The sequence below is a fragment of the Eptesicus fuscus genome, chromosome 12 (genome assembly GCF_027574615.1).
Source record: "Eptesicus fuscus isolate TK198812 chromosome 12, DD_ASM_mEF_20220401, whole genome shotgun sequence".
Taxonomy (NCBI): Eukaryota; Metazoa; Chordata; class Mammalia; order Chiroptera; family Vespertilionidae; genus Eptesicus; species Eptesicus fuscus.
This window is the reverse complement of record NC_072484.1, coordinates 16,930,049-16,948,490: the sequence shown is the minus strand read 5'-3', so window position 1 is coordinate 16,948,490 and position 18,442 is coordinate 16,930,049. Positions and strand designations below refer to the sequence as shown.

At 48.2% G+C, this 18,442-nt stretch overlaps 1 protein-coding gene across 1 annotated transcript in view; it reads right to left on the bottom strand.

Moving 5' to 3' along the window:
- The window catches only part of OVOL2 (ovo like zinc finger 2), a 32,214-nt gene that overhangs the window by 3,597 nt on the left and 10,175 nt on the right, over positions 1–18,442 (bottom strand). Inside the window, exon 3 of the mRNA XM_028144888.2 lies at positions 14,792–14,981. Coding sequence (XP_028000689.1) covers positions 14,792–14,981 — 190 coding nt within the window. The remainder of the gene's footprint in view (positions 1–14,791; positions 14,982–18,442) is intronic.

Sequence of the window (18,442 nt, the reverse complement as noted above, 5' to 3'; positions counted from 1 at the left end):
GCTTGGGCTCTCCCAGACCCAGGGCCACTTGGGCTTACCCGGGCCTAAGTGCACGAGGCCTCACCCGGATCCAGGGACACATGGTCTCACCCGGACCCAGGGACGCTTGGCCTCTCCCAGACCCAGGGCCACTTGGGCTCACCCGGGCCTAGGTGCACGAGGCCTCACCCGGATCCAGGGACACATGGTCTCACCCGGATCCAGGGACGCTTGGCCTCTCCCAGACCCAGGGCCACTTGGGCTCACCCGGGCCTAGGTGCACGAGGCCTCACCCGGATCCAGGGACACATGGTCTCACCCGGATCCAGGGACGCTTGGCCTCTCCCAGACCCAGGGCCACTTGGGCTCACCCGGGCCTAGGTGCACGAGGCCTCACCCGGATCCAGGGACACATGGTCTCACCCGGACCCAGGGACGCTTGGCCTCTCCCAGACCTAGGGCCACTTGGGCTCACCCGGGCCTAAGTGCACGAGGCCTCACCCGGATCCAGGGACACATGGTCTCACCCGGACCCAGGGACGCTTGGCCTCTCCCAGACCCAGGGCCACTTGGGCTCACCCGGGCCTAGGTGCACGAGGCCTCACCCGGATCCAGGGACACATGGTCTCACCCGGATCCAGGGACGCTTGGCCTCTCCCAGACCCAGGGCCACTTGGGCTCACCCGGGCCTAGGTGCACGAGGCCTCACCCGGATCCAGGGACACATGGTCTCACCCGGATCCAGGGACGCTTGGCCTCTCCCAGACCCAGGGCCACTTGGGCTCACCCGGGCCGAGGTGCACGAGGCCTCACCCGGATCCAGGGACACATGGTCTCACCCGGACCCAGGGACGCTTGGCCTCTCCCAGACCCAGGGCCACTTGGGCTCACCCGGGCCTAGGTGCACGAGGCCTCACCCGGATCCAGGGACACATGGTCTCACCCGGACCCAGGGACGCTTGGCCTCTCAGACCCCGGGGCACGTGACCTCACCCATGCCTAGGTGCACGAGGTCTCACCCGGATCCAGGGACACACGGTCTCACCCGGACCCAGGGACGCCTGGCCTCCCCCTGACCCAGGGGCACGTGGCCTCGCCCGGGCCTAGGCGCACGAGGCCTCACCCGGATCCAGGGACTCACGGTCTCACCCGGACCCAGGGACGCCTGGCCTCCCCCTGACCCAGGGGCACGCGGCCCCACCCGGGCCTAGGTGCACGAGGCCCCACCCGGATCCAGGGACACATGGTCTCGCCCGGACCTAGGGATGCGTGGCCTCTCTCAGACCCAGGGGCACGTGGCCTCACCTGGACCTAGGTGCACGAAGCCACCCGGACCCAGGGGCGCGTTACCTCTCTCAGACCCCTGGTCGCGTGGTCTCACCCGGATCCAGGGGCTCACGGCCTCACCCGTACTCGGGACCCAGCCTTACCCGGATCCAGGGGCCCACGGCCTCACCCAGACCCAGGGTTCAGATTCGCCCGGACCCAGGGGCACATGGCCTCACCCGAACCCGGAATCCAGCTTCACCTGGACCCAGGGGCGTGTGGCCTCATCCAAACCCAGGGGCGTGAGGCCTCACCTAGACCCAGAGGCGTGTGACCACATCTGAGCCCAGAGGCTCGCAGGCTCGCCTGGACTCGGGTCTCAGCGGGGTTTCGTCTTCTTGATCCCAATTCCTGTTGGTCAATTCCCTCTCAGCAATTCCTTCGGTCATTTTCTCAGAGCTCCAGGGCGGCTGCCGCAGAACTCGTTGGGCGGCGGGCTCGGCAAGGCTCCGGTGTGCCCGGTGCCCGGCGGTGGGCTGGTCCGGTGTCGCTGCGTCGGCCCTTGGGTCTGCAACGGTGGCCAGTCGCTGAGCGTGCGCACCTGGCCACTTCGGGGCATTGAGATTCTTGAAGGACTCGGAGGTCAGCAAGCACGGAGTCTCCCACCCCATGTCTCCCAGGGGCTCGTCTGTCCATGCTCGGCAGCGAGTGGAGCCGTCCCCTCAGCCGGAGACCGCTGGGGGAACTGCGCCGAGCACGTTCCAGGCCACCATTGTGTCGCCTGAGCCATAGTTCTTAAAGTGTGGACTTTGGGTCACCGGCATCAGCATCATCCTGCGTACCCCTCTCTTTTATTCTAGTTGTAGAGCATCTGCTCAGCCAGCCCCCCGGTCTTTCTGGCTGGTGTCTGCTCTGCTCTCCCGTCGTAGTCTCAATATTGTTGTGGTAGGCAACGATCAGGCTGCCGCCCTATGTCTCCATCTTGGTCCTCCTTTGTACAGTTAAGTCTTGATTGTTGTTGGTGTCACTGGGAGGAATTGTCCTCCAGGCCAATTGGCCGTGAGGACCCTCTTTGTCTATATAGGAAGAGTTGCTGTGCAGGAGACATGTTTGTGGGCCGGGTCTTGATGCAGTAATGCCTTGGCGCTCACTGAGTCTGCCTCTAGAATGCCTCCCTTATGCAAGTGATTGAAATCTGGTGTCATCTCCCACCAACCACTAGATGCCCTCGTTTCTGGGTCTCCAATGTAGTGTGGGTCAGCCACTACCTGAGGCACTCAGCAGGAAAAAGCTTCTGCTCAGCTTGGCTGGGGCGGAGCTACAGGGTGGAGCCTACAACCTTGGCTTCCTGTCAGCCCCGCCCTATGAGGCTCCTGTGTCTGTGTCCCTCTGTATTCCTTGCAAACACCTCTGAGAGAAACGCGCCCTGGAGTTTCGCCCACTGCCAAACAGTCCAGTCCCTCCCCTAATGAATCTGGACTCCCAGATTCTCGCCTGGAACTGGGTTTCAGTGTAGTTGGAACTGGGTCTCAGCGCAGTCTGGCGTCCCTGTCTCCTTCCCAGCAGGGCCACCCAGTGGCGCAGGCAAAAGTCCGTCCTCTGCGCACCTTCCAGTGCGCGCGTCTGGAGCCGCCGCTTCTCTGTGCCTCCGCCACCACAGCCCAAATTCATTCCCCCAGCGTGCGCCTGGCTTCCCAGGGTTTCGCCCGGAACTGGGGTTCAGTGCAGTCGGAACTGGGGTTCAGCACGGTCCTGAGCTTATGTCTCCTTCCCGCTAGGGCAGTTCAGTGGCGCAGGCAACAGTCCGTCCTTTGCGCCCCTTCCCGTGCGCGCCTCTGGAGCTCTGCCTTCCCCCGCTCCTCTGTGCCTGCGCCCCACAGCCCAGATTCATTCCCCCAGCCTGCGCCTGGCTTCCCAGGGTTTCGCCCGGAACTGGCGCTCAGTGCAGTTGGAGCCGGCGCTTAGCACACTCCGGAGCCTTTATCTCCTTCCTGCCAGTGAACGCTGGCCAGGCCGTCAGCCGCCCCTTCCTTTCCGGCTCCATCCTCCCCGCAGGCGCGCGTGCTCGTGTCTCCGCCAGTTTCTCCATACCTCAGGCTTTTACGGCTCCCCCGATTGTCCCCGTGGCCTTCTCCTTCCCCCCAGCTGTGGGCATTTTAGTCCGCCAGCTCTCCTGTGGTTCTGGACGATGTCCGTTCTGACCTCTAGTTGTGCCTTTGAAATTGTTGTGCCCGGCTGCAGGTTAGGTGTTTCACCTATGCCGCCATCTTGGTTTTCCTTTGTCAAATTTTTTGACAACATGGATGGATCTTGAGGGCATTGTGCTAAGTGAAATAAGCCAGACAGAGAAAGACAAATACAGCATTGGTATCACCTATATGTAGAAACGTTAAACCTATAGAAACAGAGTAGAAAAATGGTTGGTAGGGGATGGGGAGCAAGGGTAGAGAGAAAAAGAGTCATCATGACCAATGATTCAAAAGGAGGAAAATGGTTAGGGCAGGAGACAAAACTGTCCACAAAAGTTTACAACATCCACATGAGCAAACGTAACCAAAATGGATGCAAATATAGCAAACACATACCACCTGGCTTGGGGAGGAGGAGTTTCACTCTTCCTACTTGTACACCGTTTTAATGTTTTGATTTTAGAGTGGGCAAAATAAACATTGTTTTTATCTTAGTATGAGGTTTCCAGGAAATATACCCTGTGACAAAGATTCCTGTACGAGTGACTTGGGATGGGATCCCAGGAAGCACCTGTAGGGGAGTGAAGAATTGAGACAGGGATACAGGAAGAAGCCCCTACAAGGTGTGGTCATCGAGCCAGCCCTTGCTGTGTCCCTTCGGCTAGGCAAGTTGGGAAACACTGTAGAACACTCACCTCTGAGTCACCTGCGCCCTGGGAGCTAGGTCTTTACCCACCAGCTCCAGCAGCACTGTTGAGGGCTGTCCTCGGGTGGCTCTGACCTTCCCTCCCTGGCACTTCTGGCCTGCATCACATGGGTAGAGTGGGCTCCAGCAACGCAAGAGCAGGGTGCAGGTGTGGGCAGTTGCTGCAAGGATGGGTATGCCCAGAAATGGCATGGGCTGGGGGCAAGGGCAAGATGCTTTTGGCAGCTGCTACAGTTATGAAAGCATTTCCGAACTAGATCTCCTGCTGGGGGCTTTAGAATTGGGTTAATATTAGTGGAGCTTGCCTTCCAAATGGAGAGTTCACATGTGCCAAATATACCGTGTAGCTCAGTCTTACCAAAGCACAGTCTCTCCTATTTCCGCCATCAGTACTCAACTCGACCATGGGAGGTCGAATATCAGATCAAGAGACTTAAGTAAGGTTCCAACTGAGGCTCTAAAGTTGGGGATCCTGGCTGTAAAGGAAGCACAGTGTCACGTAAGCATGAAGCCCACAGAGGGTGAATATCGTGGATGGGGTACATGGAGCAGAAAGCGGGGCTGCCACCATAGTCAGACCATCCCAGAGCCCAGAGGCCAGGAGGGTCACTGCCTGGAGGAATCCTATTAATCTCAGGCATAAAATTGAATGGTACCCCCAAAACTCATCTATCAAGTAAATATTTAAAAATCAAAATACATAGAAAAAATACAGGATGATAAGTTATCAACATTTTAAATAAGGACAGGATCCAACGGTGCCATGTGCAGCCACACTGGAGCATGAGGTGAAAGGGAAAACATGCACCTTATGCTGTATGTATGTGTGTATGTGTATATATATATACACATATTAACACACACACACACACACATATATATATATATATATATATATATATATATATATTCACACTATATGTACTACATATTTTTAAAATTAAATGTATTGAGGAACATTAATAACATTCTATAACTTCCAGGTGTACAAGATTATAAATTGAATATCTAAGTATTCTATTTCGTGCCCACCATCAAAAGTCTAGTTTCCTTTCCTTTTTTTGTTGTTGTTAATCCTCACCCAAGGATACTTTTTCCATTGATTTTTTTAGAGAGTGGAAGGGACAGGGAGAGACAGAGAGACAGAAATATCAATGTGAGAGACGCATTAAACTGGTTGCCTCCCTGCAAGTGGCCCAACTAGGGCTGGGGATCGAGCCTGCAACTGAGGTATGTGCCCTTGACCGGAATCCCTTCAGTCTGCCGGCCGACACTCTAATCCCTGAGACAAACTGGCTAGAGGGCAGAAATTAGGATTTTTAAAGGTTAAGAATTCTAATATGTGTAAAGGTGCAAAAATTAATAATAGGGCTCTATTTTCCTTTCTGTACCATGTATTTGATCCATTTACCCATTTCGCCCTATCCCTCACCCTCTTTCTCTGGTAACTACCATTCTGTTGTTGTATCTATGAGTTTGTTTTGTTAGTTGTTTTTTTTTTTAAGATATATTTTTATTGATTTCAGAGAGGAAGGGGGAGGTAGAGACAGAAATATCAATGATGAGAGAGAATCACTGATTGGTTGCCTCCTGCACGCCCTCCACTGGGGATCAAGCCCGCAACCTAGGCATGTGCCCTTGAACGGAATCAATCCCGGGACCCTTCAGTCCACAGGCTGACGCTCTATCCACTGAGCCAAACCAGCTAGGGCTGTTTTTGTTTGATTTTTTTTTGTTTGTTTTATATTCCACATGAATGAACTCATCCAGTTTTATATATATTTTTAAGTTATTTTCCCCCATAATGTTTGAGTTGTTGAAAAAATATTGAAAATAGATGTATTAAATGAAAATGAAAATACAACAAACCCAAAATCTATGGGACACAGGAAAGCAGTCCTAACAGGGAAATTCATAGCAATACCAGCCTACATCAAGAAACAAGAAAAACCTCAAATAAACAATCTAACCTTACCTAAAGGAACTAGAAAAAGAACAACAAAGCCCAAAGTGAGTAGAAGGAAGGAAATAATAAAGATCAAAGCAAAAATAAGTGAAATAGAGTCTAAAGTCAGAAATGAAGAAATGACAACTGACACTACAGAAATACAAGGGATTATAAGAAAATATTCCGAACAGTTATATGCCAACAAATTGGACAATCTGGAATGGATATATTCCTAAAAACATACAATCTTCTAAGATCGAATCAAGAAACAGAAAACCTGAACTGACTGATTACTACCAACATAATCAAATCAGTAATAAAAAAACTCCCAATAAACAAAAGTCCTGGACAAAGATGGACTCTGTTACTATCTCGGTATCAATAGGAAATCTCAAAACAATCTATCGATTCAATTCAATCTTTATCAAAATACTGATGGCATTTTTCACAAAACTAGAATGAATAATCCTAAAATTTATATGGAAGCACAAAAGACCCCGAATAGCCACAGCAATCTTGAGAAAGAAGAACAAAGTTGGAGGTATCAACTACCTGATACTACAAAGCTACAGTAATCAAAACATCATCCGGCCAATGCGGCTCAGTGGTTGTGTCGAACCATGGACCAAGAGTTCACTGGTTCGATTCCCAGTCAGGGCACATGCCTGGGTTTCAGGCTCCATCCCCAGTAGGGGGCATGCAGGAGGCAGCCAATGGATGTTTCTATCTATCCCTCTCTCTTCTTCTCTCTCTAAAATCAATAGAAACATATTTTTTAAAAAAGGACATTGCTACTTAAAAACAACAACAACCAGATACCTAAATCAATGAAATAGATGAGAGAGCCCAGAAATAAACTCACCCCTATATGGTCAATAAATCTATGTCAAAGGAGGCAATATGCACCCCTATATTCATTGCAGCATTATTTACAATCCAAAATATGGAAGCAACCTGTGCCCATTGATATATGAATGGATAAAAAGTGGCCCTAGCCTGAGCATTGTCCCATGCACTCAAAGGTTACCGGTTTGATTCCTGGTCAGGGCAGCCTGGGAGGCCTGCACAGCAAAGGCTAGAAGATTTTGTACTCCTGTCTCAAATTGGGTGACTGCAGCACATATTGTGTGTGTTTTTCCAGGAAGGGGTGGGAATGAGCCTGGCTTGGAGGACAGGTGACTCACAGACACAGATATGGAAAGGAAACAGTAGGTCCTGAAAACTCTAGTTACACGGCAATCTGACTTTATAAACCTGCCTCCCCTCCCCTCCCCTCCCTTTTCTATAAATAACACATTCACACCTCACTCATTGGTATAGGGCGGCAGACACCGCCATACAGCAACCTCTTGGTAACCCTTTCTGGAGTTGGGAACAAGCCCCTCCCTCCTGAAGCCCCTCATTCCCCCCATGAATTCAACAGTGGGAGATAAAGGTGACCAGACAGAAGCCCTGGACAAGGGGGACTGATGCCAAGGCCTCCCTGACATTGGGGCCTCACCAACCTTAGAGCTCACAAGCAAAGGCCAATCCTGTCCATGTCTCTAGTGGGATACTAAAAAACACCATCCCTGCTCCAGACACCATTAACCTACTGACACCTAGACAGTAACAGAGTCCAAGGCCACTGAAAACCCAGGCATCACATGTCTGCTACTCTTTAATGGAGACCATGGTCAGATTGCTGAACACCCTCCCCCCACCTGAGTTTTCTTACCTGTAAAATAGGGATAATATTCATACCCCTTGTAAGGCAGCTCTGAGGATTAGCTGAGATATCTCACGCAAAGGACCGGCACATGCTAGGTACTCAATGGGACACAGCTGCAAGAGCTTACAATCCAGCTCAACATAACACAGATATGCGCCATTCACAAGTGGGGATGTATTTAGTATTTGTCTTTAAATTGTAACTATATCTATGCTTTTTGTATTTGTATGCACTTTTGGATGTATTACTTATTTCACAGTAAAAACAAAACAAAAAATTTTTTTAAATGATGGTCATTAGGTAGAGAGAAGGGAAGAGACTTCCTTCACTGTCTGTTCTTTTGAATGTTGTGCCCTGGGCCTATATTACCTAGTCTAATATTGTGTGCTGAGTTATCAAAAACGGTTTCTCCTTTTCAGATTTGCTATTCCTACTTCCAAAATCAAGCTTCAAATCGCCCAAGAAAATTCTTTGTTATTGGCACTTTCTGCTTGCTTTCCTTATTGTAGCTAAGTGCTGCGTTATTGAACTTTATGCAAACATGAACTTCAGTGAATAACTTTTTACAGGCCTCCTTGTGGGAGAGGATACTTAGGGCACCCTCCTCAGAAGGTAATGTGGCAATGTCCATAAAAAAGTCGTAATAACTACCCTTTGGCCTACGACAGGAACTTTATCCACAGAGGTAGGCAAAGGATATACAAGAATATTCATGGTAGTACTGCCTGAAATATTTTTAAAAAGAAAGGAAAAATGCTGAAATTGGAAATAACTGTTATTAATTGGGGCAAGGGAAAATGATGGTGCCTCCATATTTGAAAACATGTTATAATTTCATATTTAAGAAATGCTCTGACAATTATGAAACAGAGTGAGGTGTGTCTACCTGTGCAGATGTGAAACAATCTCCAAGATATACAGTACATTAAAGAAGCAATGTGTACTTAAAACTTCTGCCCCGCCAGCATGGCTCAGTGGTTGTGCATCGACCTATAAACCAGAAGGTCACAGGTTAGATCCCGGTCAGGGCACATGCCCAGGCTTTGGGCTTGATCCCCAGTGTGGGACTTGCAGGAGGCAGCCGATCAATGATTCTCTCTCTTCATTGATGTTTCTATCCCCCTCTCCCTCTCCCTCTTCCTTCCTCTCTGAAATCAATTAAAAAAAAATTTTTTTTAATTTCTGGGGGAAATTAAAAAAAAATTTTTTTAAAAAAATGATCTTAGAGAGGGAGCAAGGAAGAGAGAGAGAGAGAGAGAGAGAGAGAGAGACCCATATGAGAGATAAAACAATAATTTGATGCGCCCTAACAAGGGATTGAACCTACAACCTAGGCATGTTCCCTGACTGGGAATAGAACCCATGACTTTCTAGTGCACAAAATGATGTTCCAACCATCTGGGCCATACTGGCCAGGGCTCGGGAAAAATTTTTTTTAATTAAGTGGAGTGGAACATGAGCATGAGGAGGGAGGCTTACTTTTTTTTCTGTCATTATTTTCCCTTTCATACTACTTTTTAAGCTAAAAAATCAAAATAAAATAGAGGAGAGACAGTTTAATGAGCGCAGGAGACAATCCCATAAGACCATTCAACTCGCTGGAGGTGAAGGATACTTTATTCTTTTTCCTCCATCTGCCCCACTCCAAATTTCTCCCAATCTGCATTTTTCCCAATCCAGTCAATCCTTCCCTTTAGGCTCCAAAGAAAGACACCATTGTTTCCTCTTCTTCAATCAAAATGGGATTTGTTTGCCTTCTGTCCCTCTCAATGTGGCCGATGGAAGATAAGGTGGAAGGTATCCCAGGAGGCAGGACAAATACTTCCCTTTGGCCAGTGCCCCCTCCCTGCTTCCCTGACCTCAAATCTGAATTCCTCCACTCCTCTCTATGGAACTCAGAAGCTTCCCCAGGAACGGCAGGCACCTTGGACTCCTCTATTACAGAGTTGTAAATTATAACCAACATGGGTTATTTCCCCTGGCACTCTGCTCCCCAAAGACTAAGCTGGGGATCCCACAGATGTGTGTGCCCTTTCAACTGTGTATAGTGGCTTACACTTTCTTCTCTATAGCTTTTGTATTGGCTAAAGTTTTTTTACAGAATAAGTATTCATTTTACAAAGGAGAAAAATAAAACACTTTCTATAAAACTGTACTTGTCTGATGAGCCTGGCACATCTGGTCATAGCCGTAAACAATGCCCAGACCATGCCTGACATGTGGCCCTCAAATGTGATTCTGTGGTTCTAACATGCTCCCAGGTGCTGCCGGCGCTGCTGGGGCACGGACTACGGACACTGTGAGTAGCGAGGCTGTAGACAGAGCGCAGAGTCTGGCACAACCGAGTGTTGGTAGTGTTATTTTCTACTCAAATTCTCCCCCCACCAAAAGCAAATCATCCCCTCAATGCATTCTTAGAATGCACCCCAGCTGGTTTAACTTAAACAAATCCAAACATGTATTCTCTATAAACAGGCCCGCTATGTTTTTCATTGGCTGTTAACTGAATTTACGTTGGTTTTTGTAAAGCTCATGCCTCCCCTGCCCCCGCACCATTTTGACCTGAGGTGGATCAACAGCCATAATTTCCCACGATAGCCTCAGCAATCCTGTCAACTTAAAGAGAGCAAGTCCCTCTCTTACGTGTACTGGATGCTGTTGGTCCCCAGTTCAGACCCCTGTTCAGAGCCAGCGCATCGTCCCCCAGCTGTCATGTGTGATGAGCTAATAGTGCCTGGCTGTCTCCTTCTCCAAGGAATGGACACTGAGTGACTGACCTCACTGCCCAGGGAAGAGGCAGCCCTCAGCCAATGCCTGGCCGACGTGGAGTGGAAATGTCCCCCGCTTGCCTGTAGACAGGACAAGGCTGTGGTGCCATCCACACTCCGGAACCCCAATGGGATCAGGCTTGGGCTGGACGCTAGCTGAGGGCACAGTCCTGCTCAGCTCCATCCTCTAACCTGTCCCACTCCCTCCTCCCTTATAGGTTTCCTCTGGGCGCTCTCCCTCAACAAATGATTTTATAAGAATTGCCATCTTAGGATCTGCTTCTAGGGAACCCAACCTAAGACAATTTGGATCGAAAATAGCTATTTGTTTCCTGAAATATTTTCACAAACTGTTATGGAGTTTTTTCTGCTGTAGTTTCTCTCTCTCCCAATCTTGAGTCAGATGTCATTTGGCTAGCATCCCAGCTCTCCATCTCATACTCCTCTGATTTACTCTCCTCTTGAAGAAGTTATATCCAAAAAAGACATCTTAATCTTTTCTTTCATCTGCTTAAATATTAAGGTAAGACATTTTCAGGCTCTGGTTTCCCTGGATCTTTTCCAAATGTTTCCTTGGGTTTTGAGTCTTTCCTTAAATGCCCTGTCCTCTCAGTAGTTGCAGGGCACAGGAGGAGGTGGGGGTGGGGTGGGATTAATCCTGAGTCTCTATCCCACTGTCTTCACCCACCTCATCAATATTGTCGCCACAATCTCAGAGGGTCCTAGGATCCCCGTGAAGTCTTTTAATCAGTCGTGGCCTGGCTAATCACACTATGAGCAAGCATACCCTTCACTCAACTGTCTACTGTATTTGTGCTAACAGTGTTCATATCTTTGCTTCTGGTCTAAATCCAACATTCAATTAATAGTCAATAGCAAAAATCCAACATTCACGTCTCAATCAAAGGCAAGATGGAATTCACAGAATTCGGGTGATACCTTTTGGAAACAGAAAGGTTGTTCAATGAACTAAAAAAAACAAAAAACAAAAAAAACCCCACACACATCTGAAAATCCCACATTTTTGCTCTTTTTACTGATTATCTGGTTTGCACAGAGCTCAAGAGATGGCGGGGCAGGCCTCTCACACCAGGAGGCAAGCCTGTTCCTCCAGCTCCAGGCACAGCAGCAGCCCCAGCTAACTGGTCAGTAAGCTCCTGGTTCCTCTTTCTGGTCCATTATCACTTGAAGATATATCTCCATCCGAAAATAAACCAGGGCAGGGAAAACAAGTTGAAGATATTCTCATAATTTTATTTGTTTACCACTTTAAGAGTCAAAATTGTGATTAAAAATTTTTAAAAATGATTATCTGTAGATTTCAATTATCTAAATTAGAATGCAAGCCACTTAGTAATTTTAAAATGTCTAGTAGCCCATTAAAATAAGTTAAAAAAAAGGTCAAATTAATGATATATTTTTGTCTCACCTAATATATTCAGATACTACCATTTCAAAATGAAATTAACATTAAAAATATTCTTTTTTAAAATATATATATTTTATTGATTTTTTTTTTTTTTACAGAGAGGAAGAGAGAGGGATAGAGAGTTAGAAACATCGATCAGCTGCCTCCTGCACACCCCCTACTGGGGATGTGCCCGCAACCAAGGTACATGCCCTTGACCGGAATCGAACCCGGGACCTTTCAGTCCGCAGGCCGACGCTCTATCCACTGAGCCAAACCGGTTTTGGCTAAAAATATTCTTGTATATCCTTTGCCTACCTGTGTGAGTCTTTCCTGTAGAATCCAGGAGGCTGGTCCCCCACGCAAGGAGGGATGGGAGTTGATAGGCCAATACCTAGCTTCCTCACCCCTAGAGCAATTCTGGGGTGTATTCTATATATTTCTTCAGGGGACCCCAATGGGATTGAGCGCCAGTGGCCCACAATGGTAACCTGCTCATGTAGTCACTTTTATTGGCTGTTTTCTCTTCACTGTGTCTCCTGGGACCATCTCCCAAATAAACTGCTTGCATAGTCAGCTAACTCAGATATGAGTTCTTAACTACTACACCAGTGACTCAACTTGTAAACTCTTGCCTGAGAAGCAGTCAGTCCCTAATATTTTCTGGTTAATTCTCCGTTGACGGCACTGATGAGTAAACAGCTCCATCAGTTATTTACTCCAAGTGAAAGTACCAGACAGCCAGCAATGCTCCCTTTGTCTTAAAGGACAGGATCGAGGAATGACCACAGAGCCTACCAGGAGAAGAAGAAATAGGCCATGTTCTCAAGGACATCTCAGACAGGGATGAAAAGCTGAGAAACTCTCCAGGACAATCAATGACAAATGACTGCATGAGCTGTCCCCAGTTTCTCCAGCCCTTGGGTCAGTTGTCTATGAGCCTAGATTTGCAGTTACTTGATGGGTTCATTGATAGCCTTGGGACCCTCGTCCACCCTGATACTCCCTAAGCATTCTCTCCACGTCAACCTAAGGTACCAGCCTGGCCACACAGAGGTCAACCTAACACAGAGGTGCTAGGGACTCAAAAAGAAGCCTTGTACTCAGACACGATAGGATTCCATTTCTATCGTGTTTAAAATCAGGCAACAGCAATCTATGCTATTGGAAGTCACAATGTCGGTGCCTCTTGGGAGAAAGGAGATTGTGATTTATTTACTTTTGTTGTTGTTGTGTTGCTCGAGATTGAAAGGGCAGCTGGAGAAGAGCAGTGGGCCCCAATTATGCACAAATGTGCTCTGGAACTGCAGCCTGGACCTCCTCCGGCACCCACCGGGCTTAGGAGGTAATGATTTGAAGGGGGCAAGAAAGAGGGGGCAGGAACTTCCAGGCTCTGGAAATACTCTGTTTCTTGGTCTGGGTGCTAGTGATATGGGTCTGTTCACTTTGTAAAGATTCTTAAATTTGCTGAATTATGCACTTATGATTTGTGCACTCTTTTGGATGTATGTTACACTAAAAAAAAAAAAAAAAATCCCTTCAGAAAAAGTTTTTAAGAAAGAAAAAAAAAAAAAAAAAACCTTTTAGTTCATCAGCTCACCCGCTAAGGTGGAGGACACTCTCCCCAGGCCAGGGAGGAGGCTTATGGCCAGCACTCTAAGAACACAGAAGCATAAGGGCCATACAAGAAATCTGACTTAGAGGATCTGAGGAGGTCCTATGGGGTGCTGAGGGACTGGAAACTCCACCTGGAGGGAGGAGTGTACGTTTTCCCATTCCCACTAAAATGCCAGGGGAAACCCTAAACTCTGAAAGGGCTTCAGGGATCAGGGACACTATATACAATAGATTCTGTGAGGCTGTAGGGAGAGTGGGTAGTAACCAGGATGAGGTTGAATGGACTGGGATGGGATGGACTTGGGATGGGCTGAGACAGGACGGGGATTTGAAGATGGGTCCCAGATTCTGAGGGGCTTTACATGAAGCCCCTCAAGATGAGGACTTGGGATTTCCTCCTGCCCAGAGTTAGAGACTTTTCTTAACAGGGAAGGAGCATCCTCAGAATTCTCCTCAAGGGAACACTCTGGCAAAGGTGTGGACCCAAAGGAGAAGCTTGGAGGCCAGATGTTTCTAAGAGAAAGTAAAGGAGGCTGTCACCAATCAGAAGAGCTTAGAGAGAGGCCTGTGAGCACCCCCGGGATTCTCTGTGTAATGAGCTGGGGAGGACCTACACTCCCACTTCATGAGAAGGGAAACTGAGGAAGGCCCAAGAGGAGGAAGGCGCTCGCCTGCTGGCTTCAGGTACGAGGCTCAGTCAGCTCTAAGTGAGCGAGCATTTTCTTCTCTTTTTGAGTTCTTGGGAGGAACACAAGATGCTATTTGGAGACAGGCTTACTTCCCAAGAAAGGTGCATAAAATAGCACCAGTGGGACCACAGGAACCACATCCCTGCATTCAGGCCGGACTGAGGGGCCAAACTACATCTCACAGCATTGCGTCAGGCATCATAATTCTCAGAACATCTTCAGCCAGTGATTTGTCTTGAGTTATGCTAAAACTTGTATCATTATCCCCATCTTACAGGGGGCGAAAACAGGCTAAGAGAGGAGGCTTGCCTGGCCCAAGATGACACAGCTGGAAGTTGGCACAGCCTGGAGGTAAACCCAGATAGGCTGGCCCCAAATGCCCCATCCTGTGGTCTTTTCAGAAATACAACATTGTCCCATCTGCCAACCTGGTTCTTTGGTGGGAAGAAAGCAGGAGGAACTCTTGGGCAGAAAAACAAAACTAAAATCAAGCACACGACCCTTCCTCACCTGTATGTGTGCGGACGTGCCTCTTTAGGTCAAAGGTGTCATTGAAGCCCTTGCCGCAGAAGGTGCACAGGTGCCTCTTCACCTGGTTGTGGCACTTGAGGTGCCGGTTGAGCATACGCTGTAGGCGGAAGCCCTTGCCACACAGGTCACAGCTGTGAACTGCCGAGTCGCTGCATGTGCCTGTGGTGAACTGGGACAGAGAGAGAGGCCGTGAGGACCACAGTGCAGGCGGGCACATCTCGCAAGCTTACTATGGGAGTCCACCTCCCTGAGTCTCTAGGCTTAGCCTGGCTGGGGCTTCTGCCTCCTAAAAATCCCAAGCAGGTTTTGGCTTTGGGGAAGACGGAACAATTGGCAGTTCCTCCCAACATTCATTCTCCCCTTCTTCCTGAGAACAGACCTCTGATTTCTAGCAGGACATTGTCCCCAGCTAAACATCTGCATTCCCCACCAAGTCATGGCTCTATGACTGACTACCTGGCCGATGAAATATACTCTCTCTAAGCAGGGGGGGCGCGGGGGGGGAGATGTTGCCCTCTCTCTCATTTTCTCCTTTCTTGGACCACAAGGGGAAAGCCAGCGATAGAATGGAAGAGCAGGAAAAAAAAGGAGGAATCTAAGGCCTGATAACATAGAACCTGTGGTAGGAAGTCCCTAAAGGCAGCCGCAATCAATTCCTTCCTCCCTGTTCCTGCATGCTGCTGTATCCATCAAGAGATGGAGACTATCTCCTCTCTCCTTGGACCAACTGGATGCAGAGATAATGTGTCAGTTTCAGGTATTAAGAAACATGCAGCTTCTATATCCTCCCTCTAGGAAAGTCAGCTGCCACATTAGAAATCTAAGACCACCATGCTGTGAGGAAGCCCAAGCAGCCATGTGGAGGAGCACAGAAGTACCAGGTATGAACAAAAAGCCTCACTGGATCTTCTAGCCCACCCATGGCTGCCACCAGATGAGTGAGTGACCTCAACCAATGCTGCCTGGAATAGAACTACCTAGCTGAGCCATGCCCCAGTTCCGAATGCACAAAATCATGAACAAACAGAATGATAATTTTGGGAGGTGACTTGGTTGGGAGCCCACAGCTTCATTACCAGCAAACTCACAACTAAATTTTGGGCTCCCATTCCAGCTTTCTCTCAACTATGTTTGCCATCTCTAAGAAAGAAAACTGAGTCTATTATGGGAGTCCACCTGGATCATTCTTCGGTGGTGAAAACCACCAGATCTAATATATTCATCAGAGGTTTCCTAGTTACCAAATCAGATCCTTTAGAGAAATGATCCAACTGTTCTGCCAAAATTCTACTCATAAAAGAGCCTTAAAAAATGTATTTTCAGACCATTATCATTAGCAAGAAAAGTTGGACCTTTCCTGGCTCAAAATCTTCCTAGCCTCAAATACCCTCCCCCTTTCATCCATCCTGGGCGTTACCCTCTGCTGAGACCCAGCTCAACTGTTCCTTCTCTGATGTAGCTTCTCTAACGACTAACGCCCTTGCCTGCACTGTTCTCTGACCCTCGAGACCAGTGCCTCTCAAACCCAGAGTGCACACAAATCCCTTGGTGTCTTACTAAAATGCAGGATCTGATTCAGGAGGTCTGATGGGGTCTACACACTGCATTTCTAACCAGCTCTGCATGGGAAGTGAGGCTGGAGCATTGGCCCTTACACAGTCCAGTACTTTATTCCATCTCATTCCAGAGGTTTCCATTACCCACAAATGTTTCCTCAGAGCTCATCCAGTGTCCTCAACGAAGTGCCTTGAGTCAGCAAGTGTTTGTGCACATTCCTGCCTCCCACCACCACGTCCCAAGCCCAGACTCAGGTCAGTGCACATTCAGAAAGTGTCGATGGGCAGTGGGTTTCACAGGTGGCAAGATACAAAGAGACCTGAAGGAGGCCCAAGACTCCAGAACTGGGTTTTCCAGTTAGCCTCCTCTGTACCAGTTCTTTTTCATCTGCTCAGAGTTTAATTTGTCTCAGCTGACCGACTACTGCCTGATCTGTAACAGGTCCTGTGCTCAGAGCTGAGGGAGTACAGTCACATGGACCACCTGTCCCCAAGAAGCTGCCAGTTTAGTCGGGCAGCGGACTGGTCAATAGGCCATTGACATCTGGAAAGCCCAGGTGCAATGCGCATCTCGGAGGAGCACCTACCTCTGCCATGGGGCAAGAGGGAAGGTGCCTTTAGAGGAAGTGAGCTCCTCAGACAGGTAAAGATGAGCAGAAAGAGAGGAGGAATGGCAAAGAATATTCTAGGAGAGGACAATGGGAAACAGGGACTGTGTGTGATTTCCACACTGCTAGCCTGAGCCCCAGGAAAACAGATAAGGAAGAGAGCTGTAGTAGCAGAGAATGGCCAGGTCCCCCTTAGGGCTCTACCTTGCAGGGATGTGAGCTTAACTCTGTTCAAAGAGGGTGAATGGGGTTGGACATTGGAAGATAAAAGAGGACAGCTACTGGGTTGAGTTTGATGACTCAGATGGATAGCCATCAAGGCCTCCAACTTCCTCATGCACCACCTCTGCCATGTGTTCCCTGAAGAGGCAGGACCTGGCATCCAGCCTGAAGGAGACCCAGCTGTGCCCAAGGCTTTCATATTCCAATCACCAGGACAGGTCATGGTCTCCTCCTTGTCCAGCAGTCCCCATTCTGGTCTTGCCTCCATTGAAGAGATGGGAAAAGACTAAATGTGGCCCACGTCTTGGCAAAATGAGTACTTTGAGCTTCTCAAGGCCAAGGCTACTCAGGATAAAAGTCATTTGAGAGGTAGTGAGGGGCTAATAAAATAGAACAAAGACAATTGACCCTGGTAATTCTAATTAAAAACATGTAGAAAGCTAGAACTGTCTTTTGAAAGTCCTATAGAATGTGCCTGAGGACTGGACAACTACATTTCCAACCTGACCTCTTGCTACCTTAATCACTTTGGTAAATTCCTATTTTTAAAATGCTCAGCATGTATTATAGATACCTTCTAATGTAGTCCAGGATGAAAAATCTCAAATCACTGACATTATTTTGTTTGAAAAGAGTAAAATCTTAAAGGGCAGAGGGAAGGGAGATTAGTGACAATTTAAGGGAGTGCAGGGCCAATGGATCATCTGACCAAGACACAGAAAACTTTTTAACACAGGGGAGAAAATGAGAATGGGGAGAGGGGATGGAGACTGAGGGTACCCCGTTCCCAGGGGAAACTTTCCTTTGGTTTTCTTGGAGCAAAAAAAGAAGTTCTCCAAGTACGCTTCAGCAAAGGCAATTTTTCCATTTTTCCACCTTCTAACACATCCCCATTTCACAGTATGAATAACTGAGTCAGCACAAAGTGACTCACTTAGGGAATTCCCCTAAGATGCAACCACCCACCAATTCATGAAGTGGTACTTGCTATCTATAGACATCTATGACCAATCCGGCCACCACACATTAAGTTATACTTGAAGCTTTAAGAGACAGTTTTGTTGAAACAAGATGTAATTAATTAAATAGTAAAAGATCATGGCTGATGATGAAGCCAGCTTCTTCCAGAGTAGTTCACTTCTCAGAAGGAAAGGGATGTTTGTAGGATAAATTTCTACATGTGAAATTTATCCCAGAGTGAATTTCACGTTTTCTGCCTGGAAATGTGGTCTGTAATAGCAACG